This window comes from Marmota monax, unplaced genomic scaffold, assembly GCF_021218885.2.
Source record: "Marmota monax isolate L192 unplaced genomic scaffold, Marmota_monax_Labrador192_F-V1.1 WCK01_AAM20220418_F8-fsc00061, whole genome shotgun sequence".
Lineage (NCBI taxonomy): Eukaryota > Metazoa > Chordata > Mammalia > Rodentia > Sciuridae > Marmota > Marmota monax.
In genome coordinates this window covers 8,231,243-8,255,977 of record NW_026695230.1, presented here as the reverse complement: position 1 = coordinate 8,255,977, position 24,735 = coordinate 8,231,243, and the positions used below count along the sequence as shown (strand labels likewise).

General features: G+C 40.1%; 1 protein-coding gene across 5 annotated transcripts in view; it reads right to left on the bottom strand.

Annotated features, from left to right (window-relative positions):
- Window positions 1-16,550: 16,550 nt before the first annotated feature.
- Hps5 (HPS5 biogenesis of lysosomal organelles complex 2 subunit 2) overlaps window positions 16,551-24,735 on the bottom strand; it is a 39,584-nt gene continuing 31,399 nt past the window's right edge. For all 5 annotated transcript variants that reach the window (XM_046438239.2, XM_058576961.1, XM_046438238.2 and 2 more), the window contains 4 exons: window positions 23,645-23,758; window positions 21,688-21,794; window positions 19,155-19,425; window positions 16,551-17,532 (listed from right to left, as the gene is read on the bottom strand). In XM_046438239.2, the coding sequence (XP_046294195.1) occupies window positions 17,472-17,532; window positions 19,155-19,425; window positions 21,688-21,794; window positions 23,645-23,758 (553 nt within the window). In that variant the 3' untranslated portion in view covers window positions 16,551-17,471. The remainder of the gene's footprint in view (window positions 17,533-19,154; window positions 19,426-21,687; window positions 21,795-23,644; window positions 23,759-24,735) is intronic.

Here is a 24,735-nt window from a genome sequence, read left to right as displayed (position 1 = left end):
AGTGTAATTTAAGAAGCTTATAATAACTCATTGTGGAGGTAAAATCTGCAGTGGGAAAATGGAAGCCCAATTGTAGAAGGGTTAAGCATCCAGGCAGGTGAAAGTTGGGGAGAACACTTTGAGCTATATTACCCTGTGGGTTTTGCAGGGTGGGAGTGTCACTATCTGGCCTCTTTCACTGTGAATCTCAGCCTAGTAAGCCCTGCTCTGCAGGAGCTGGTGCTGGAAATGAGTTCCAGGGCTCCCACAAGAGTTCAGCAGGGCTAAGGCATGTATGCATGTGAACAGTCACCAGCTCTCAAGAGAAAACCTCTCATTACTTACCTTACCCGAAAACATTCTAGAAAGAGAATTCTGAGCACCGTAGTTCAGCCTAAATAAAGGAATATCATTTGCAAAACTCTCTAAAGTTGGGTTAAAGAGAAAGGCTGATTCTGTGCCTGAAACCAAATGAAATTGATTGTTACCCCTTCCCTTTGCTGGATGCTACTTGGAGCAGCAAGGGCTACTCGTTCACTCAAACCTTCTGCTTCTTTAGTCATCAGTTATATTCTTATTTTTTACTCATAAAAAGTTTTACAGACTCTTACACTCTTTTTAAAAATGTTTTTGTGTGTTATAGTTACACATAATAGTTGGATTCATTTTGACCTAATCATACATGAATGGAATTTAATTTGCTCCATTTCAGTCCCCAGTGCCTCCTGGTTCCTCCCTTTCTCTACTTCATTAGTCTTTCTTCTATTTATTTTTTTTAATTGGTGCTTTATAGATACCCATAAGATGGAATTCTCTGTAAATTTTTTAAAAAATATGTTTGTTGTACATGTACACAATACCTTTATTTTGTTTACATAGTTTTATGTGGTGCTGGGAATAGAACCCAGGGGCCCACACATGCTTGGAAAGTGCTCTACCACTGAGCTACAACCCCAGCACCTCTCTGTGAATAATTTTGTCAAATTAATTCTGCATTTTCTTCCCTTCCCATTTCTCTTCCCTCCCCCCTCAATATCCTTCCTGTACTCCACTGATCTTCCCTCTATCCTCCTGAGATCTGATCTCCCTCCTTTGTTCCCTTACTTTCCTCTAGCATCTCCATATGAGAGAAAACATTAGACTTTAGATTTTCTGAATCTGTCTTATTTCCCTTTCCATGATGATCTCTAGGTCCATTCACCCATTTACTGGCAAATGTCTTGTTTTCATTCTTTTTTATTGTTGAGTAAAACTCTAATGTGTCTATATAGCACATTTTCTTAATTTCTTCTAGACACTCACATTCTTAATTGAATAATATATATAGCATATGAAAAAAGAGAGATATGTCAAGCTTTTCTTTTTACTTTACATCTTATATGTATCAAATTCCAAGACCTGAGTGACAGCCATCCCTATTTGACCCTGGAAAGTCTATCCATGGGCCAGTGTGGTGATACATGCCTATAATCCCAGTGACTTGGCAGGCTGAGGTAGGAGAAATTGGAAGTTCAAAGCCAGCCTTAGCAACCAATGAAGGCCTAAGCAACTTAGCAAGATCCTGTCTCAGAGCTAGATGATGCTTTTTGGAACACACTTTGGAACACACTCTTGTAAAATGAACATCTGTTTCTAATGCACTTACTTTCAATTACCCAGGTTCTGACAATGTAAGATTGTGTTTGTGATTACATAGTTGAATGGATTACAATATTTATGTATTAATTACACCAGAAGGATCGGCTAGGGAGTTTTGTTGCTGTTTTTTGTGATGCTAGGGATTGAACCCAGGGCCTCATACATGTTAGGTAAGAAATCTACCACTGAGCCATATCCCCAGCCCTGGTGGGTGTTTTAAGAAAACAAATTCCTGGGCCAGAATGTTGGAGGTGCTGGTCAGCAACTTTGAATGGTCTTCAATAGTATCTGTGTTTGAAATTTTCCCTGTTTTATAGGTAACTTGTACAGAGAACATTGCTTTATTGGGAAAGAGAGTGATAAATAATGTGGCACAGACTCAAAATAGCACAGGCCAAAGAGGATCTGTGGGAGATGGGGAGGTAAAGAACGGAGAAATAGCAGTGGGACCAAAAGGACATAGATCCTACTGTTCAACTTTAAAAGGAACTGCAAGAGGAGCACCCCATGGGTGAAGATGAACATAAAGTGTGATCCACAGAGATAGGGTGGTTTTAGGTTGTTGCAATGGTGAATGAAGTAGGCAGAACAGTCTTCTGGCTGCAGCTCACCAGAAGGAAAAAGGGGAAGGGAAGGATGCAGATTGACCCAGAGAGAAACTATTTTTGTGCAGGGAAAGCAGGTCAGGCCGGGAGAGATAAAGGCAACAGTGGCTTAGCACATGGGCCAGCAACAGAAGATGGGATTCTTTCTTGCTCTGGTGCTGAGTGTGGGGTGCTGTGCAAAGGAGGGCAGATTCTTAGGAGCCAGCAGAAGGTCCTCCCCAGAGGCCCACATGGACTGCACAATGAAGCCCTGGGGATGCCCTCCAAATCTCCTCCCAGAGGGGCTAATACTACTATTCACAGAAGTTCTGGACAGATGGAGGGCACTGGGAGGAGGGTAGATAAATCATGGTGAGTGAAAGGTAGATAAGAGCTAAGGTTCCAACATGTGTGCAACAGGAAGCATCTATGAGTAGGAAGTTTGCTCTTAGAGCTGAGCACAGCCTACAAATGTGGATGCAATAGGTCTCCTAGGCCAGGTCTGCTTTTTGAGACCTAGACAGAGGAGTCTCCCCCGAGGAAGGGGTGCTCCGTTTTTCTGTGAACTCATGGAGTCACAAACACTTTGTTCCTCTGTCATATAGGCACATGTCCTAGGAATGACTTTCTGTTACTCATAAAGATGAATGAGCTGAGCTCTGGGGCATATGCCTGAAATCACAGAGCCTCAGGAGGCTGAAGCAGGAGCATCACAAATAAGCGGTCAACCTAGGCAACTCATTGAGAACCTCTCTGTAAATAAAAAGGTCTGGGGGGATACCTCAGAGGCAGAATGCCCTTGGGTTCAATCCCCTCTAACATAATAAAAAAATACAGCTAAAGATGAATCTGCCTGTAAACCCTTTCTGAAGGGAAGCTTTAGAGCATCTAAGTGACTCTTTCAGGGACCAGCACCCAGGACACATTCCGCCCTGTGGCTTATGCTCTTCCTACTCTAGTTCTTTGCCTCCAGAACATCCCAAATGTTCCTTTCTTGGAATTTGTAAACCCCTTGACAAGAGGAGGGGTGGATTATGGTAAATCCCAGGTTGAGTGGTTTGGATTGGAAGAATGCCATAGGGCACAGCAATATCAGCTCTGGCAGCCAACACCTGAACATTGTCCCCTTGCTGTCTTGCCATGCTTCTACCACAAAGTTCCATTACTAAACACCCCAATACCTTTCCAGTAGAGGCTGTGCCACTGGGTTCCCTCCTAGCAAAGATCCTCAAATCCAGCCACCTGGACTTGGAAACAGCTTGGTGTTGAAGTGAAGAGCCAAGTCTTGGGCTCAGACAGACCCAGTGTGACTTCTGCTCTGCCATACTGATGTGGGGGCGGGGGTTTCCGCGTCCTCGAGAAGTGCAGATGATATCTGGTCAAAGACATGATTCTTTAGCTAGGAAGCTGGACATCAAATGGTGTCTATGTTTCGAGGTAGTGGGAAGCGCTCATGTTACTCTGGGTCTTCAGAATTTCACAAGTTCAATCATGCATCACTTAAAGGCAGGGATATGTTCTGACTGATGCATGAAGCTATCATGCTGTTGAATGGACATCTTCGAGTGAAGGTCAGTCAGTCCATGTGGCCTCTTGACTCCATCAGGACACACAGTGGATACAAATGTATGAGACTGCTGCTGGCAGCACAGGGCATAGTGTTCTACAGCAAGGCTTTCTTTTACTAAGAAGAAGTCATAGTGTAGACTAGGAAATACCAATAAAATGTGGGGTAGAGTCAGGCTTGGTGGCTCATGCCTGTCATCCCAGTGACTTAGGAGGCTGAGGCAGCAGGATCACAAGTTCAAGGCCAAGGTCAGCAACTTAGTGAGAAGTCTTAAGAAACTTAGAGAGACTCTGTCTCAAAATTAAAAGAAAAAAAAAAAAACGTCTGGTTGGTAGCTCTGTGGTTAATTGCCCTTGGGTTCTAATTTCATCCTCAGTACCCCCCCCCCATAATAGTGTGACATAGTAAATACATAAACAGTAACATAGTCATTTATTATCATCATCTACTATTATATGCATACAGAACTTTTGGTGTAATACTTTTATGTAACTGGCAGTGTTGTAGGTTTGTTTAGAACAGCATTACACAAACATGTGACTAATAACCTGGAGTACAGTGTTATTGTGGTTATCACATTGCTAGGTGGTAAGAGTTTTTCACTTCTATTATTCTATGAGCATGACTTTGTCTATTCATGCACCAGTTAGTGAGTGCCTTCTATGGGATAGCCACTCCATGACGTGTTGGGCAGAAAATGGGCATCAAATCCAGGCTGTGTCTTCATAAAAATGAGGCTTATAATTGGGGGATAATGATTATAAATATATAAGAGAAATCTCACACTTATTTGATGATAAAACCTGTAAGATTCCGATCAATAAACAGGAAAGTTTATGTGTACAAAAATTTGATTAAAGAAAAAGTAAAGTTTCACCAAAGATCCTAAGATTGTATTCTCCCTAAAGAACAACAGTCTCCAGCTACTCACATCATTGCCTGACCCCTTCCTGTCCACCTTAAAATAGATGAAAATGGCTCAACTCTTTGGACTTCCGCCCCAGTTCTTGCTGCCATACTGTTAGTGCACCCAGGATCACTGCAGTGGGCAGCACAGGATAGACTTCCCTCTTGTTCCTCTTCCTAACAAGCTAATTGTCAGGAATGTAGGAGGGCTTGATTAAGGACATAGATCCTAATTCTGTTGCACTTTATCCCTTCCTCTGAAGCCCCTGACCTTCATGAAGAGCACCTTCCTCCCATTGAGCTTCCATGTTGCAATTTCCGGGCTCCAGGAGATCCTGAGCCAGACTAGGACTTAGTCCTGCGTCTCCTCTGCCACTTATTCCTGTGTCTCCTCTGGCAGAGGCTTCATGCCTCTGCAGCCTGTTGGACTTCACCCAACAGAAAGAATCAGGGCAGAGGACATCAGGGGGAATGGGGTGGTGGGATTCAGTCCCAGCCCACCATAAGCAACAACCAAGTCCAACCTGGTGTCTGGAACCACTGCCATCACAGTACAAAAGAGTTCTGCCTTGTGTTTACAGATATTTTGTTGTCTTTCTCATCAAACATTTGCAACAAAGAAGAGTAAATTATAGACAGCTCAATATCCAAAACTTCTTATGTAATTGTATAGAACTGATGAAACTAAGAACTGATGAAACTCATTTGGGGATGGGAAATCATTTTAAGTCACAATAATGTTTCCTAAGTTTTCTGTAAATTCCACTGAAAATAACCAGCACATATTATGTAACATCATTCACCCTTTGGCATCATTAGGTTACTCACATATAAATCGTTAAGAATATTTTATAATTTTGAAAAATAAAAAGGTTTTCAGCATAGACAGACAATAAAATATATGTCAAAAAAAGTGACTCCTGCCAAGCATGATGGCACAGGCCTGTAATTCCAGCCCCTCGGTACACTGACTGTTAGAAATACCAGGGTGCCACAAGGAATCAAACATGTACTTGTAAGTGACTCAGCAAGGTAAATATTACTTGTGCACCAGGGCATGCTATCAAGGAAAATCTTGCAAGCAAGCACACTTGAGCAAGCAGTTTACCTGTTTTTATTCCTAACACAGTGCTACCCATTACTTTGATAAGAGAAGCTCAGTATTACAATCTACACAATTGGCTAATCTTAGAATTGGGGAAGGCAAAGGATAAAGCTTTAGTTAAAATGGCTATCATTGAAACTTGTGTCCCAATTAAGGCTAAACACTGTATTTTGAAAATGGACCGTAGAATTTTCCATTTCTCACATGAGACACGAGGATCACAGTTCAAAGCCAGCTTCAGCAACTTAGTGAGGCCCTAAGCAATTTAGTGAGACCCTGTTCAAATTTTTTTTTAATATAAAGGGCTAGGGATGTGGCTCAGTGGTAAATTGTCCCTTGGTTAAATCCCCAGTTCCAAAAAAAAAAAAAAGTGACTCCTTCTCTGATTTTCCTATGACAGGCTGGCAGGAATGTTCGGGAAGTGTTTTTGATTGCCTTGTTGAAAGTCTATTTTTGTGTGTGTGATCTCTCTATTTTACAACTTTACATAATCTATTTCACTCATTGTGCCTTTAAGCTAAGAGACATAAAGCAATTTGAAGTATAGGCATCTAGTTTTCTCTCAGGCCCTCTTCAGTCTAGTTTCTGGTTGGTTCTAGAACCTCAGGCATGGTACATTGCCTCTCTCAGACTTGAGTTGAACTCATCTGAAAAAATGGACACAATGCCCAGTTCATAGGGTTCTTAGGACTGACATAAGACAGCCACCTAAAGCACAAATTTAAGCCTGTGTTTTCAACCCTGGAGCCTTTTTTAGCTCCCATGGTGCACAGAATGTGATGTCACACCTGGCCTCTGAGTCTCTGGACTCTCACTCTCTTCTACATGGTGTCCACCAATAAGAAACACAGGCTGTGTGGGGCTGGGATGTGGCTCAGTGGTAGAGTGCTTGCCTAGCACGTGTGAAGCACTGGGTTCAATTCTCAGCACCACATAAAAAAATAAATAAAGATGTCCATTTACAGCTAAAAATATTAAGAAAAAAAAAAAAAAGAAACACAGGCTGTGGGACTTTGCTCCCAGTTCTCCTCTACATTATTCACTGTCCCCAATCCCCACCTTCTTGATTCTATTGATACTTTAAATTGCAGCTTTTCATGTTCTCTTTTGTGAAATCTTCCCTGAAACACACCCCAGACAATCAACCCCTTTTTTGGTCTACACAGAGCTCACACTTCTGTCACTGTAGTGGAGTTCTGCCTGGTATTATCTTAGAGCTCCTCTAGGACAAGCCTGGGCTGGTAGGTCTTTACACTCCCAAATGTATCCCTAACATAATCAATAGTAGAAATTAACATTCTTTTTGCTTCCGGGACACGCTAAGATCTTTCTGGGCACAGGGCCTTCGAAATTGCTGTTCCCTCTTCCAGAACCCTGTTCTTCCAGATGTGCACCTGGTTTTTTGTCTTGGGTTTCAGTTGAAATCACCACAACAGAGAGGCTTTGCTTGACTACCCAATAAAATGGCAAGCTAGTCAATTTCTATCTCACCTCATTTATAGTTTCAGGATCTAAAGTAGGTTTTTTTTTTTTTGTGTGTGTGTGTGTATTCTCTCTCTCTCTCTCTCTCTCTCTCTCTCTCTCTCTCTCTCTCTCTCTCTCTCTCCCTCTCTCTCTCTCTTCTTTCAAAAAAAAAAAAGTCCATGAATAAAGAACCCTATTTGTGACTAGGGATATGGTTCAAGTAGCAGCGCGCTCGCCTGGCATTCGTGAGGCACTGGGTTCGATCCTTAGTACCACATAAAAATAAAATAAAGATATTGTGTCCACCTAAAGCTAAATAATAATAATAAAAGAACCCTATTTGTCTCTAGCAAAATGTGTCAAAGTGACTGGTTCTAGTATGAAAACAATAAATATACCTTTTATTTATTTTTTTTTAAGGAAGACTCTTAGGACACAGCTTAGACAAACTCCATTTCTTTGCTTTTTCTTAATATTTTTTTAGTTGTTGATAGACCTTTTATTTTATTTATTTATATGCAGTGCTGAGAATCGAATTCAGTGCCTCACACATGCCAGGCAAGTGCACTACCACTGAGCCACAGCCCCCCCCCCCAAACAATAAATATTTCTTAAATGAATTTGTTAAAACTCATTTTAAGAGAAGAAAAAAAAACAATAAAACTAGAAGACATTATTGGTGGTGTTTTGTTAAAGCAAGTTCTATAAACCTCTGTAGCAGAGCACTTGTCTGGCATGAGCACATTCTGAGTTCTATCCCCAGCATAAAAACAAAACAAAACAAAACAAATCTCTTCTTCTTTGCTGTCTAATGAAGTGGTAATATTCTTCTATCCTGTGTTATCATATTATCAATATTAACTGAGCCAGGCTTAACACATGGTATAAAGTAGACTGATGACTATATTTTCTGTGCTCACTGATTTTCTCAGCAGTCAGTAATTTTGGTTTCTTTTGAAATAGGGGTGTGGAACTCTTTCTGTGGCAACAAATAAGATTCAACATAAATTTTCAATTTTGTCTTCATTTTTGCAAAAGGTAAGTGTACTTCAAGGTCAACTGTCATGGAACATTTGGGCTGGTGTTTAGAGGCTGCCTCCTCTAGAGATGTGTCAATCAATGAATTAAAACATTAATTGAGTAAGACCCAAAGTCTTTCTGGAGGGTGATTCACATTGGGAGAGGCTGTGGGATTAGTCACCCAACTGAGACTTTGTTCTTCTCATTTTGAACTGTGCAATTACCAGAAGTCAATCCACCTGGATTAAAATAAATTTTAAAAATTTGTAGTAGCAGCAAAATCCAACATGGAAAATTTACCATTCAGGATTGAGTAAAGTCAAATTTTTCCTTTTACCAGAAAGTCTGTGTCAATATGATTAGTTAACAAATTAAAAGTCCTTGTTATGCCCTCTGTGTCCCAAACATTCTGCAACTACCTGGTTCCCGTACTTAAGAGACACAATTTACACCATAGTGATTCAATAAACAAAAAGTACTTTCAGGTCCAAGTGATTTCCCTTCCAACTCCCCTTGCATGCAAGCTGATTGCCTTCTTGGAGACTCACATATCTTTGAAGTATTATCTCATTCTGAATCTCTGATGAGATGCTGATGGGCACATTCCCCAGAAGCAAGGGCCTCCACCTTTCTGAGGCCTAGCAGAGAGGAGCTCCAGTTTCACAAAATTTCCTCCCAGGTATGGGGAACTGAGCCCACCAGCACTTATAAAGGGAATAGGAAAATGATGATTGAGCCCCTGCTGGGCTCACCTGCACTCCTGGCATACAGATGTGTTCATCTCTAGATGCAGCACATTCAAGAAAGGTATGGAATACTGGGCCTTGAGACCAATGAGAACATTTCAGAGTCAAAGAAGAATGGATCTTGAGGTTTCCTGGGGCTCAGCTGGCCACAGTGTGTCCCAAATCTATTCCCATCTTCCACCAGCACTCCCCATTGATTCAACATTTAACATGGGATTCCTCAGACAGGCAGGGAGCCATCAGGGGTCGAAGTATCTTAGTTTTGTTTCCCTCACCCACCACATTGCCAATGGCAATCTTAGGAGCTCCCAAACCTTACTTTCTTTAAATGCATATGGGCCAGTACCTCACCTGCCTCTCAACCAGTGCTCCTGTCTTCCTGATTCAACATGCTTCTCTTTCCCTGTTGGTGTATGTGTGTAGGTGGGGAGGTTGTTGTGGTGGTGCTTGTTTCATTTCTTCCTAATTACCAGAAGTTTGGGCCCTCTCTTCTGCTTGAAATAATTGTAATGATAAGATTTGTTTTACAATATGGGTTTTATTATTATTCAGATATGGCAAGTCCCACAGAATCATTGAAAAAAAAATAGTTGGTTATACTCACAGATCCCCAAAGTCAGGGATGAACTGTGGTACGTGGGCCAGCCAGGGAAACAGGGGTGGGTCAGGAGAAAGAGAGCAAGTGAAGCGTGGACAAAGCCTATTTTTGGAGTTCTGTGGGAAACTCTCCTGTTTAGAACATCTTCAGCCTCCATTCACATCTATGCTCCATTCTCCCCTCTGCAGACTTGTGAGGAGGCTAGTGGTCTCCTCTACAACAGGTTCCAGGTGTTCCAGAGCCCTTGGCCAGTCCAGTACCAATGCCAAGACTAAATGGCCTGGAAGCAGTGCATGAGCATCTCCAGCCTGGACAGTGGTGTTGTGTACTCTCTGTCCTGGAGCCACTCACTGATGTCCCTGCCTCCCTCCATCCCACCACCTTTACCCATTGGGCTGGTACGTGCTAGAATCTGGTGCACAAACACACACTGTGCCCCTTACCTCGGGATAAGACAGCAAAGAGCTCTTCCCACCTTTCCCCTGACTTGGAGCTTGGCACATTCCCAGATGGACTGCCAATTTATTATACAACACTCTCATTGTCACCATGTGGACCTCCAGGATTCAGCTGGGTAACTAGAAAGTCCCCTGCACTACCTTGCCCCACTCAGAAGCCAGTTTTGTCAATATTTACTAATTGTGCAAGCAGAGCAGGAGTTTTCTGTGCCTTAGAGCTGGGAGCCCAGTATGCTCAGTGTGCTGTAAGGTGCCTTCCAGGACACAGGAGGTTTGCTGGGGCTAGCCTGTCTGTTTTATAGCTCATGAAATCAAAGGGGCTTAACTGCTGACACTTGCTCTGGCCCAGTAGAACCCATCCTGACACAATGACTGGGAAAGCAAGGTCCTGGCTACAGGAGCTCCCCTCACTCCAAACCTCCTGCAATGCTGTAGCAATCCAGGGGGGCTCCCTCCTTGCCTCTCCACAGCCTCAGCTCACCCAACACTGACCAGCACAACAAACCTAAATATTGCCCTCACAATTGAGAAAAATGATTATAGAGTCCAGTACATATTCTTTTGCAGTGTTTCTACAGAAAATGATGTGCAAGGATGCTCCCAGGCACCAAGCCTGTCTCTACCTCCCTGGCCATGATGCCAGTGGGGAAAGTTCAGGATAAATACCAGAAACTTCTTCCTGGAAGCCACACACAAGCGCCTCTCTCCATCAGACATGAGGAGAGGAGCAACTTTCTAAAACAATCTTACTCTGTGTTCTCTTTTCCAAAAAGATTATAAATTCACTTAAAAACAATTATCCCAGTTAGTATTTGTTCCATGTGAGGTCTGCCCCCAGAGGACTTGTGGAATGCATTGTGTGTGTTTGTGCACATGGGCATGCGTGTGAGTATGTATGAATTAGGCTAGTGATAGCAATTGTGTAATAAATGCAGAAGAGATTGGATTTGTTGATACTGCATGTTATTCTTTGCAGCAAGGACTGCCTTGTTGGTACAAAGGGTCTGAACACTTTCATGAAGGCTGAGCCAGGGTGTGAGTGGTGGTGGTGGTGGGTGAACGTCACACAGGGCAGACCCCTGCACCCTTCCAGAATCAGATCCTCTCCCTCCCAAGGCCCCTTGAGTGTGTTGTTTCTATTTTCAGTCCTTTACATGTCTTGGCCTCCTCACTCCCTTTCAACTGTGTTTGTCACCTTACCACTGCTCCCAGCATCTTAGTCCTCAGTATTCTGTGTCTGGAATCAGGGAACACAGCCATAGGACTGGCCCTAGAATCCTGCCCCAGCACCTGCCTGGTCTTCTGTTCCTTTCTCAGCAAGACTACAAATACAATTATTCACCAATTTCTGTCCATCCTAAGAAATGCCTCCAAAGTACTTTCACTCTGGGCTGGGGATGTGGCTCAAGCAGTAGCGTGCTAGCCTGGCATGTGTGCGGCCCGGGTTCAATCCTCAGCACCACATACAAACAAAGATGTTGTGTCCGCCGAAAACTAAAAAATAAATATTAAAATTCTCTCTCTCTCTCTCTTAAAAAAAAAGTATTTTCACTCACTCTATTTACATTGACTTATACAAAATTTCTAGAACAATCCATGTCTGAAAGGGAAGCTTAGTGACAACATCAGAACAAGTGTCAGCTGATTTGTGTGGCCTTTGACCTGTGTGTCCTAGAGGAAGGAGGAAGGCACTTTCCTTCAGGAGCCTTTCCCAGCAGGGGGCAGTCTGCAACATCCTTACTCTGACTATTCTCTCCTGCGTCCCACATAGGTTATGAAATTTGGGTTTCCTTTGCGTGAAATGTGCTGGCTGAGAAATACAGTGAAAAAAAGCACATGACACAGAAATAATTTTGAGAAGCGAGGGTGGAATGGCTCTGCGACTTTAGGTTCCTGCTTCCACACTGGAAGGAGAGAGAGAGAGAGAGAGAGAGAGAGAAAGAGAGAGGAGCCTGTGTTTTATATATTTATACAAGGGGGCTTCAAAGGATTTTAGTGGAATGTTCTTTTGCCAAATAAGGCAGGAGGGGGCCTGTACAAACCCAATGGGTAGTGCCCAAGTCTGGAGCTACAGAGCAGCCTCTCCAGTCGAGCAAGGACTGAGAGCACCATGTACTTCGCATAATAAGCCACAAAATGACTTGCAATACCAGACCAAAATCTCCTTGGCTCCAAGGCCGAAGAGAGGCTATTCAGATAGCTCAGGGTGGCCCCCTACACAACATGCTATTTTTATTTAGGAAAACAGTTCACTAAAAAAAAAAAAAGAATCTGAAAGTTAAAAGAATTGTGGGTGTCTTGTCCATAGCCCAGTTCTGCTATGCCAGAGGGTAGGTGGCAGATGGGCCAAAGAAAATGCCCAGAGACAACATGGGAGACATGGTTTATTGGAGGAAGCTTAAAAGAGATGAAAAACTCTTCCAAGAAGAGTTCAGTGGTGACAAGCTGACAACACATCTTTCTGTTATGATTTAGATATTACAGGTCTCCCAAAAGCTCATGTGTGAGAAAATGCAAGAAAGTTTAGAAGTGAATTGATTGGGTCATGAGCATATTAATCAGTGAATTAATTCCCTGATAGGGATTAACTGGTTGGTAACTGTGGGCAGGTAGAGTGTGGCCGGAGTTGGTGGTTCACTGGGCGTGTCCCTTGAGGTATATATTTAGTCTGTGGTGAGAGGAATCTCTCTGCTTCCTGGTGCCATATCCCCAGGTGTTTTCTTCTGCCACGCACTTCTGCCATGATGTTCTATCTCACCTCAGATCCTGGCTGTCTATGGACTGACACCTCTGAAACTGTGAGCCCCATATAAACTTTTACTCCTCTCATTGTTCTTGTGAGGTCTTTTGGTCTGGTCAGCGAAAAAGCTGACTAAAACACTGTTCCTCCCGGTGTTTTGCCAAGGAGGGCCTCCTCCACAGTCTGTCCCCGTGGCAGCCAGCTGGACCAGTGACATATACACAAAAAAGAACAAGGGTTGAGACTTGCTCTATTTCACTTCTTCAAGTTGGCAAAAGGATAAACAGTTATAACAAAAATATTCTAAAATGTAGATGCTTACGGAATACACAAATTTACATCACACTTAACAGTGCTGCAGTTGCCAAGGGCTTCGGCCCTGTACTGTCCTTTGGGTCCTTCCAAGTTGTTGTTCTATTTCTCTGTACTGTGCTTTGCCACTCAAAATGCCATCTAAGTGGTACAGAAAGCTCAGTCCTTGTTCCTGATGCCAACCCAATAATGAGAAAATGGTTTCGAAGAAAAGGAATAAGAAGTTTTATTACTTTCCTAGCAAAAAAGCAGGAAAAGCTTCTTTGACTCCAGTCCCAGAGACTGTGAATCTGTCCATCAATGGAAACAGGCTTTTTGTTGTTGTTGTTTTTGTTATTTGTTGTTGTTGTTCTCTTTAGTTATACATGAAAGTAGAGTGCATTTTCACATATTATACATACATGGAGTATAACTTCCCATTCTTGAGATTGTGAATGATGTGGAGTTACACTGGTTGTGTCTTCATATATGAAGGAACATAGAAAATTATGTCTGATTCATTCTGTCTTGTCTAATCCAATCAACTTCTATTCTTCCCTCCCCTACCCTTGTTTAGTGTTAGCATTCACATATCAGAAAGAACGTTGGGTTTTGGGGGTTTTTTTCGGTATTGACTTATTTCACTTAGCATGATAATCTCCAGTTTCACCCATTTACTGGAAAATGCCATAATTTCATTTTTCTTCATGGCTACTATTCCATTGTGTATGGATACCACATTTTCTTTATCCATTCATCTGTTGAAGTGCAACTAGGTTGGTTCCATATTTTAACTATTATGAATTGAGCTTCTATGAATATTGATGTAACCACATCACTATAGTATGCTGATTTTAAGTCCTTTGCATATATACCAAGGAGAGGGATAACTGGGTCAAATGGTTAGAACAAAGACATTCTAAAATATAGAATTCCAAGTTTTCTAAGGAATCTCCATACTGATTTCCAGAGTGGTTGTACCAATTTGCAATTCTACCAGCAATTTATGAGTGTACCTTTCTCCCACATCCTCGCCAACATTTATTGTTACTTGTATTCTTGATAATTATCATTCTAATTGGAGTGAAATGAAATCTCAGTGTAGTTTTAATTTGCATTTCTCTAATTGCTAGAGATGTTGAGCATTTTTCATGTATTTGTTGATGACTTGTATTTCTTTTTCTATTAACTGCCTGTTCAGTTCCTTTGCCGTTTATTGATTGGGTTATTTGGTTTGTTTTGTTTTTGTTTTTTGGTGTTAAATTTTTTTAGTTCTTTATATATCCTGGAGATTAGTGCTCTCAGTGGGCATTTTTTCCAGGCCTTTCTTCCATTCCTATTTGTTCCACTGGACCAAGATTGACAGGAAACCACAGGCTCCTCATCAGCACAGTAGTGCTGAATTGTGCTGTTCTGCCTAGTTATCCATAAAATTTAGTAGTATCTGATTTCTACTAAACAAAGGATGGGAAGGTTGGTTTGAGCTGTGACCTCAATCTAAAGCTACTTCTCCTGACATGAGGGGAGGAAACTTTTCTGCCACATGCCATGAAGGGACAAAGCCTGAAGGGACAAAACCCTAATAGAATTTCAGTTAGGGGATTGTCAGTCTTGAGCAGGAACACAACCAGAGAGGCAATGTGCAGAAAGCACCCAAGTATCAGAGGACTAAGGATGAGGGAAAATTTGGGTTCTGAAACTGAAAAAAAGAGTTTGGTAACAATGTCATAGAATGTGGAGTCCAAGAGTTTGGGCTTTATTCTGAAAACAGAGGGGAACTGCCAAAAGTTTCTAATTGGGAAGTGGCAAGACCAAGGCTGTGCCTCAAGAGGAAAAGGATTCTGGCAGTGGATCTGCAATTAACTTCCCAGGAGACCAAAACAATCACTCTTTCTCAGGGGCCTTCATTTACTATAAACTAGGAAAATGCTGATTCTAAATCTAGGAATATGGGGTGGGTGACAAGTTGAGGGAGGTTAGACTAGTTTGCAGACCCCCAGATTCCAGATCTGGGCAGGATCCCTGACCTTTGTCTTAATAAGCTTCTGTGACCACCCATGGTCACCTACCTTTTAACATGCTTGATTAATTGGCAGCAATCCCTGAGGATGACCTTTAAAGGTCACTGGAGCCAGCCTCAATGGTCTAGGCAGGAAGGAATGAGAATGTGTATTGGTGGCGAAAGAGAATGGGAAAAATGACTAATGGAAAACACCATCGACACAAAATTGAAAAGATTTACCTATTAATTAGAAGTGAGAAAAAAGGAGATGGAAGAAGCAAGGATAACTACAAGGTTTTGAGCCTTGATCAAAGTAATGACAAATTTAATACAACAAAATTAATTTCAATTTGGTCTTCCCACTCTCTGATCCATATAAATCCAGTTTCTATGGGTCTGTCTGATCACTAATAGGAGAAAATGATGTTCTAAACCTTTCAAATGACTAACATTATTACAGACACCATCTGCATGTTAGTCTCATTTAATTCTAATAGGTAGCTCAAATCTCATTCCATATGCCAGGTACTATGCTGTATACTTCACATTCCATCATGTTATTTAATCCACAAATCACCCTGAATGAGAGCTACTATCATTCCCATTCTACAGATGAGAAACTAAAACTTAGGAGAAATGAAGTAACTTCCCCAAGGTCATTGAGTTGAAGAGCAGATGTTTAGGCATAGGCAGTCTGCCTTGGGAGACAATCTATTGGCCATTATACTACTCTGTAGCTGTTAAACAGTGGTCAAATCTGGAAACAAAAATGAAAGTGAAGCACCCAAGAATTACAGTCTAGGGTTTTGTTTTGTTTTGTTTTGTTTTTTTCTGTTTTGGTAAGGAGTGTGAGGGAGGAAGCAATCTGTTTAGAAATTTTAGGCAAGTGATTGATGTAATCATATTTGAAAATACTGCCTAATAACCAAACATACTGTTTAAATTTAAATGTTTAACTAAAGATTTTTTTCCCCTGTTTGCCTTGGAAGATAAATTTAGGAGATATGAGTTGTGTTTGTTATGTTAGAAAATTCCCTGTACCCTTCTGGTAAAAGGATTGCTGTAATATGCATTGACAAGGGCTGTCAGGAAATGATTGCACAGTGGTGTCAGTTTATGCTGCTTGTTATTACATTTTTTTCTGGATCCTCTTTCAGTCATGCAATGATAATGACTAACACTGACAGTGAAAGGAGGGCTCTCACTTTCCTAAGGGTAAGCCTCAGTACAGACTTACATTCAATTTAAGTCAATGAAGCCAGAACTCAGGTGATGCTAGTGGGAAGGTTTCCCACACTTTCCAAAGTTCTAAACCAACTAACTCTATAAGGCCTCCTTTCCCTGACAAACTCTTCAATCCACCTGCTGCATCATGTTCAGGTGTCATGTGTATATACTACAGCAATGTGTATCTGTGTTCTCTGTTATAAGTGAGAAAAAAAGGAATGGACATTCAATGTATCTAGCACTTTATTCTCCACATTTTCGTGCGTATGGCTCAAAAATAGACCTCATGTCAACATTCTGTTAAAATGAAAACTTGCATCAGCTTTTACATTTATTGGTAATGTAATATATACTATGTAAATGTACAACAGTCTAACAAATGACAATCTAGTTACATAGCTTAAATAATACAAGCACTTGCTGCGTCTTTAATAGTACTCAAGTTTCTCTTATGGCTTTTTAAAAATAATTTTGAAAGGTGCATGATTCTCTTGGGCTTCTCTGTTTAGGAAAAAATTAGAGACAACATGTTTCCAGTAATGAATTAGTCAACTACATATATGTTCATGTTAGAAAATGTCAAATAAATACTGGGAAAAATACTTTATATTAACTCAATTTTACATTTGGGAGATTTTTTAAATATCTAATTTGAATCTTCAGTATTTCATTTGTTTTATATGTCAACTCATTATCTTATGTCCTATTTCAGTAGTTTCTAGACTGTCCCAGTGAAAATAAAAAAGAATTCAATTCCAGGTAATAACATCATCCATCTCCATGTGACAAAAAACTTCTGCTCCCAACATAGGAGCCACACTAGAAAAAAATTTCCCCCAATCCACTAGTGAGAAGCAAATATATTTTAGTTTAGAATGAATACTGCACAGCTGTGAACATTCACATTCTGAATCCAGAAAACAAGGATTCCTTTCAAAATCCAGATTCATTTCAAAATCCAACATTGGTTGAGGAATGCTGAGGTTACAGAGCCACAAATGCCAAGAATACAGACACTGACAACTAACCCTGACAAGGCTGGCAGGGTTTCAGTTCATGCCTTTCCAAAGGTTCAGGATCATGATTCATTGTTGTTATTGTTGTTTTTCCCAAAAATGTGATGACATCCTGCCAAATCTTCTTCCATTAGGGCTGCTGAGACCAGAGAAACCGATCACATTTTTCAAGCATGCTTTGTATCAAGGCTCTGAAATCCCAAAGAAAAGAAACAAGCACATTTAGCTACAGTTGATCATTCTCTACAGAAAACATTAAAACCTATAAAAGTTGATTGACCCAGTGAGTCAAAAGACAAGAGATTAAAATCAAGAGCGAAAGGCAACCTATGGAATGGGAGAAAATATTTGCAAATCATATCCAATAAGGGTTAACATCCAGAATATGGGAGAATACCTACAACAACAAAAAGAAAAAACAACCTGATTTAAAAATGGGCAAAGGGCTTAAATAGTTACTTCTCCAAAGATGTTATACAAATGGCCAATAAGCATATGAAAAGATGCCCAACATCACTAATCAATATAGAAATGCAAATCAAAACCAAAATGACATATTACTATTACCTCACATCCACTAGGTTAGCTACTATTAAAAAAAAAAAAAAAAAAAAAACAGAAAATAGAGTTAACTGGGACATGGAGAAATTTGAACCATTATGCATTGTTAGTAAAAAATATAAATAGTATAGCCACTATGGAAAATAGTATGGAAATTCCATTTCTGGATATTCACCCACAAGAAACGAAAGCAAGGTGTAGGAGGGATATTTGTGCACCCATGTTCATTGTAGCACTATACAAAGAGAAAGTAGAAGCAACCCAAATGTCTTACAACAGATAAATGGATAAACAAAATGTGGTATATACGCACAATGAAGTATTATTCAACCTTAAAAAGTCAGAAAATTCTGTTAACATACAACAACTAAGAAGAACCTTGAGAACATTATGTTAAGTGAAATAAACCAGTCACAGAAAGAAAATACAGTTGAGTATCTCTAATCCAGAATTCCCAAACTTTTGCTGGGCATAGTGGCTCATGCTTGTAGTCCTAGTACTTAGTAGACTAAGGCAGGAGGACTGAAAATTCAAAGCAACTCTGGGCAACTTAGCAAGACCCTGTATCAAAATAAAATTTTAAAAAGGGTTGGGGATATAGCTCAGTGGCAGAGTGCCCCTGGGTTCAATGCCCCAATGCCCAGTTCTACTCCCTCCACCCCCCAAAACCCCAAAACTTTAAAGAAGGTTTGAATTTTGGAACATTTCTGCTTTGGGATTTTTGGATTAGAGATGCTCAACCTGTAAAGTCTATGCAAATATTCCAAAATCCAAAAAAATTCTGAAACCTGAAATATTTCTGGTCCCAAGCATTTGAAATATGATAATTCAACCTGTACTATACAATGTTACTTAGAGGAGGTAGTTAAAAAAAAAAGGTAGAATTATCTTTTTGTGGTGCTGGTGGCTGGGGATCAAACTGAGAGCCTCAAGCATAGTAGGCAAGTGCTCTACAAATGGGCCACACCCCTACAATATTCTTAGAGAATTGAGTATACATCATATTTGGGTACTCATATTAATCCAAATAGTGTCTTGGTTATGATCATGAATGAAATTCTACTTTAGTTTCTTCCCTTAATCACTTTAACTACCAAATCAATCTCAGTCTCCCCATCTGTTAGTGAGGGGTCAGGACTAGATGATCTCTACAATCTCATCTACCTCTAAAAATCGGGGGAGGGGGGGTGTTGTACATTCTCCATTGTACATTCTCCAAGCACCATGGAAAGGCATGATAAACTGGCATTACCTCTGCCTTTTCTCAGCAATCCTCAGGATATCACAGGTTCTGGTAAATTTCTCTGACAACTCAAGGGCCAGACCACACTCCTGTAGCAATGACCATGCTGGATCTGGACCCATGGCCTTAGCTAACAGGAGTGCCACATTCTCTGTGTTGATGGGAGAAGGCCCATCATTGAGGTTCCCATTTAGTGACTCCTGGGGGACTGGACTTGAACTCTTCTTCTGTACAAGATGTAGGAGAAGCTTCCATTCCTCCACAGTCTCTGGGATCCAACCTACACACACACACAGAAGCAATGTTGGCTCTGACTACTCTTAGTACATTGCCTGCAGAGAGGAGATAGTAGAAACTGCAAAGACATTTAATATCAAAACAAAAATATGCAGAAACATAATTTCATCACCATGGCACAAAGTTTTCGGAACATATATTGAATAAATAGTTCATGATATAGAGAAGTCTCAAAATTAGCTTCAAAATCCATTCAATAGCTTACTGAATGCTCTATGTCATGTGCCATGCTATGCACGGGATATGCAATGATGAACAAAAGACAATCCTTACACTCTTGCAGATTTGACAATCTAGTATACAAGACAGAATTAAACATAAAAATATATACTTATAAACTGTGCTAAGTACTCTGAAGAACAAAGAACCACTAGAGACAATAGCTGACTTTGTTTACAGAAAGACTATGAGGAAGTGACATTCAAACAAAAACTGAAAGATGAGACAAGCTTAGAGGGCATGTTCATGTGGCCCACAGAATGCACAAACTTGGAGCAAAGAGTAAACATAGAGGGAAGGGACCTGCATTTCTGATGCAGGAAACATGGAAAACAATGTGACACAGGAAAGAAACTGGTGGGTTCAAAGAATTTTTATAAAAGCCTATAATGTATAAAGGTAGTAGAATGAGTAAGATGATAAGGCCAGGTCTTAAGGACCAACCTAAGAATCCAGAATCTGGACTTTTCTGAGTTCAGCAAACAGAGTTTCAGAAAAGAAATTGCATAATTCAATTTTCATTAAAAAAAAAATCATTCTGAAGGGAAATGGGTTAAAAGTGGTTAAGTGTGGAACCCAAATAACCAGTTATGAAGTTGTTGCAACAGTCTAGGCAAGTAGCCAGGATGAGAAATTAAAGTGGATAGATATGAGATATATATTTGGTAATAAAATCAACATGACTTGGATAGTGACTGATATAAATCACAAGGAGAGAGAAGTGTCAAGAAAGGACCTTATTTAATACATTGGGAGTAAGAATTCTTAATATTAGTATAATTATATTAATAAAATATTGGGAGCACTTTCATCTGGGTTGGGAAGACTAGGAGATTATTTATGCTTCTTGAATTATCAACCTTTTTCTATAACAAATATGTTGTAATTTTAAACACACAAACCAGTTTTATCTTTTACTGATGATTCTCATATATATATATATATATATATATATATATATATATATATTTTTTTTTTTTTTTAATACTCCTACAAAAACAGCTGGCCCTCCTATTTAATTTCTGAAACAAAGATGATCTCCGTAATTATAGATATAGCTGGATGCTCAGAGCTGACCCTTGCCAGTCAACTGGTTTCTTGCTTCTGCTCTAACTTTCCCTGTCCCACACCAGCAGGGTTGAAAAAAATTGTAGTAAAGGATCACAGGTCTTTCCACTGAGAAGCGAAGGACCTGAAGGCATGCTGTCAGCATCTGTGCACTGAGATGAATACAGAAGCACTACAAAACTGACCAAGACCACCTCTCGGAGGGCAGGATGGACTCTCAGACTTCAGCTATCAGTGTGTTAAAGTCCTGGCCTTCTGACAATTATCTTATCAGTGTGAACTAATGAAAAAATTTTAAATGGAAATTATCGAAATGCCTGTGAATGTTAGTTCATTTTAATGAATTAAAACTTTTGACTGTCTAGTGAGAAAACATGATGCAGTAAAAATACACAAGCACAAATTCTGAGAGGCCTGGGTCTGAACACCAGCTCTAGAATTTACTAGTTGTGTGATTTGGGTCATTTAATTATCATTTCTCGGCTTCAGTTATGACATCTGGAAGATAGAAATAATAGTAACTATCCCCAAGAGTTTGTTATCTCATTTAAAACAGCATATGGAAAACACAGCATTAGTGCCTGACATATAGTAAGCACTCATCAAATAGAAAAGGAAACAAATATGTGTGTGTATACATGCACGTGTGTGTGTATATACATATACGTATCTCTCTCTCTATATATATATATATATATGTATCTCTCTCTCTCTCTCTATATATATATATATATATATTTTCTATATATATATATATATATATAGAGAGAGAGAGAGAGAGAGAGAGAGAGAGAGAGAGAGAGAGAGGGAGATATCTCAAAGGACACAAATTTAAAAAACCCTACAAATTTGATAATTACCTAGAATGGTCATTAAAATGTTTACCAAATTCCCTTATTTAAAAGTCTGGAGAGACTTCTAAAATACTCAATCAAGTAGCTGGTTGGCAAGTACACACCATTATCCCCTTCCATCAGGCTCATATCATCCAGATACACAATGTTGGTGAAGGCCTCTCTTCTTCTCTCCAGCTCCAAACAGAGAGTAAGATATCCAGGCCAGAAACTTAGAGAACAAAGTTGAAGAAAGGAATAAGACAGTGAATTTATCCATAACTGTGCTAATAGTAGACAGTAGCCACATGTGACTATCTACATTTAATTAGAAGTAAACAAAATTTAAAAATCAGTTTTTCATTTGACCTGTCCATCTTTTAAACATTTGACAGCCACATGTGACTAGTGATTACCATATGGGACAGTGCAATAAAACATTTCTATTATCATAGCAAATTCTATCAGACAATTCCAATCAATAGCTTTAAAGAGAAAAGCAAAGGCCAGGCCCAGTGGCACACGTCTGTAATAAAAATTACCCCGGAGGCTGAGGCAGTAGAATGCAAACTCAAGGCCACCCTAAGCCATTTAGTAGTAATACTCTGTCTCAAAAAGTAAAGTGCTGAGGATGTAGTTCAACCCCAACTACTGCAAAGAAGAAAAAAAAACTAGTGACATTTGAGGCCAGGCACCCATTATGAGGCATTTAAACTTTATATAGATTCATACACTTTTAGATTCAATTCAAGAATCAGCATATTTCTTCTCCCAATGTACAAACCTTGGAAGTTCTCCTGCTCTTCCCCTTCCTTTATTTGCTGTATAGTAAGTCCCACTGCATTCTCCTTTGAAACATCCATTGGATGTGTCTTTTTTGCTGCCCCACTAATCACCAATCCACTCATACCTGAATTAAGGCAACAACTTCCTAGACCTTTCTGGCTTCATACTTCATGTATAATGGTCTTTAGAAAGCTTCACTTTCATTTTTTTTCCTCCTCTACATTTTATGTCCTTTCCCTTCCCTTCAATTCCTTTTCCCTTCTAGTACTGGGAATTGAACTTGAGGAATTGGCCCTTTTTGTACCAAAAAGTCTAAAAGGGTCTATATAGGTAACTAAATTCTTCTGACCAGCTTTCCAGGTCTTGCATCTCATCATAATGCCAGGAGAAAGAGAGAAGGTTGGAAGGATAGGGAGATGGGTCCCTGGGTAACTTCTTGGGCAGCATCCCTCTTTTGGGACCCCTCCATCTTTGGGAGCTCTGCTTTCTTTCTATTACCTTAATAAATCCTGTTAACTTTGCTCTCATCCTGTGTCTGTGGATTTTATTCTTCAGATTCATGAGCAAAGAATCCAACCCCCTGCTCCATGATACAATCACCCATCAGTCTCATCCCTCATTATCAATGAATAAATATGTATTAAGTACTTACCACTATATAAATTAGGCAATGTGGAGGAAAAGAAAGATACAGGTCCCTCCAAAAGATTATTACCCAGGTAAAGCCATAAGACAACATCACCAGGCAATAAATAATCACTCATGAGTGATGTGGATAATAAGCAGTGGCAGTTTTTCTTGCCCTTGCCCTTACTCTTTCTCTTACCAGACCAGCCAGTCTTCTGGCTCCTCTAAAAATGCAAATCTTACCCAGACTTCAGGGCTTACCTCCAGAATCTCATCTTCTCCTAGATCCTTTACCCACAATTCTACTGAGCCTATTCTGATTTCTCTTCTTAGAAATCCATTATCAACCGTAACTGACATCATATAAATGGAGGCTGAATTAAATACTATCTACATGCCTGAGAACCAGGGCTAACAACTGAGCCTGGGGAATGGAAAGAAATTAGCAAGAGCCAGTCACACACACACACACACACACACACACACACACACAGCCACAAAATTTAAATGTGAAAATTGTTTACTACCACTAAAACAAAAAGGCACAGTTATCTTTAGGAAGCAAAATTGAATTCCCAAGTGATAACACATACCAATTCAGGCCCTTAACTATAAGGTTATGCACTGAAGTGATTCTTAACTTCAGCTTCTGTGAAAATCCTTACTTACCCACAAGTCCTACAGATATCAGTCATTTTCTCTTTGGTCGTAAAATCTGCAGGAAGTTTAATTAGCTGAAGGATCAGCTGACTATAACCCCAGGAAAACAAGTGTGAATGAGGCCTGTGAAATAAAAAAAAAATAAAAATAAAGAAGTCAGTAATTAGAAAGGAAATAAACTCTAAAAAGTCCTAATTAGTTGTCTAATAGGAAAGAATACAGTTTATGTCATAGCTGCCTGTAATCTCAGTAACTCAGGAAGCTGAGGCAGGATGATCTCAACCAAGAAAGGCTAGCCTAGGAAACTTAGCAAGGCATCGTCTCAAAAAATTTTAAAGGGGCTCGGGATGTAATTTAATGGTAGAGTGACCCTTTTAAAAATCCAGTATTATTATATCTTCAAACATTTCCACTTGGCTTTTGAAAAATGTAAAGTAGCTACTTCTATAACCTGTTCATTTTTAAAAACTAGAAATTTAGGGGTTAGAGTTGTGGCCCAGTGCAAGAGTACTTACCTAGCATGCAGGAAACCCTGGGTTCAATCCTCAGCCCAGTATCACAGTAAAACAACTAGATATGTTAAGTAATCAAAACCAAAAAAATATAAATAAAAAATACTGGGCATGGTGGTGCATGCCTATAATCCCAGTGACTCAGAAGGCTGAGGCAGGAGGATCTCAAGTTCTAGGCCAGCCTCAGCAACTTAGCAAAACCTTGTCTCAAAAATAAAAAGGACCAGGGATATAACTCAGTGGTAAAGCACTCCTAGGTTCAATCCCTAGTACAAAACAAACAAACAAAAACAGCAAAAAGAAAGGCTATAATTTTACTGCTCACAGCCACTGCTATCCTTCTAGTCCTTTAGCTAGATATAAAATAAGACAGGCATTAGTTTTTTTTTTTTTTTTTTTTTTTACCTATTTCCCTCCCTGGTACTGGGGATTGAACCCAGGGGCACTTAACTGATGAACCACTGAACCACATCTCCTGTCCTTTTTCAAATTTTTTATATTTTGAGACAGGGTCTCACTAAGGGCTGAGACAGGAGAACTGCAAGTTCAAGGCCAGTCTCAGCAACCTGGCAAGAACATGTCTCAAAA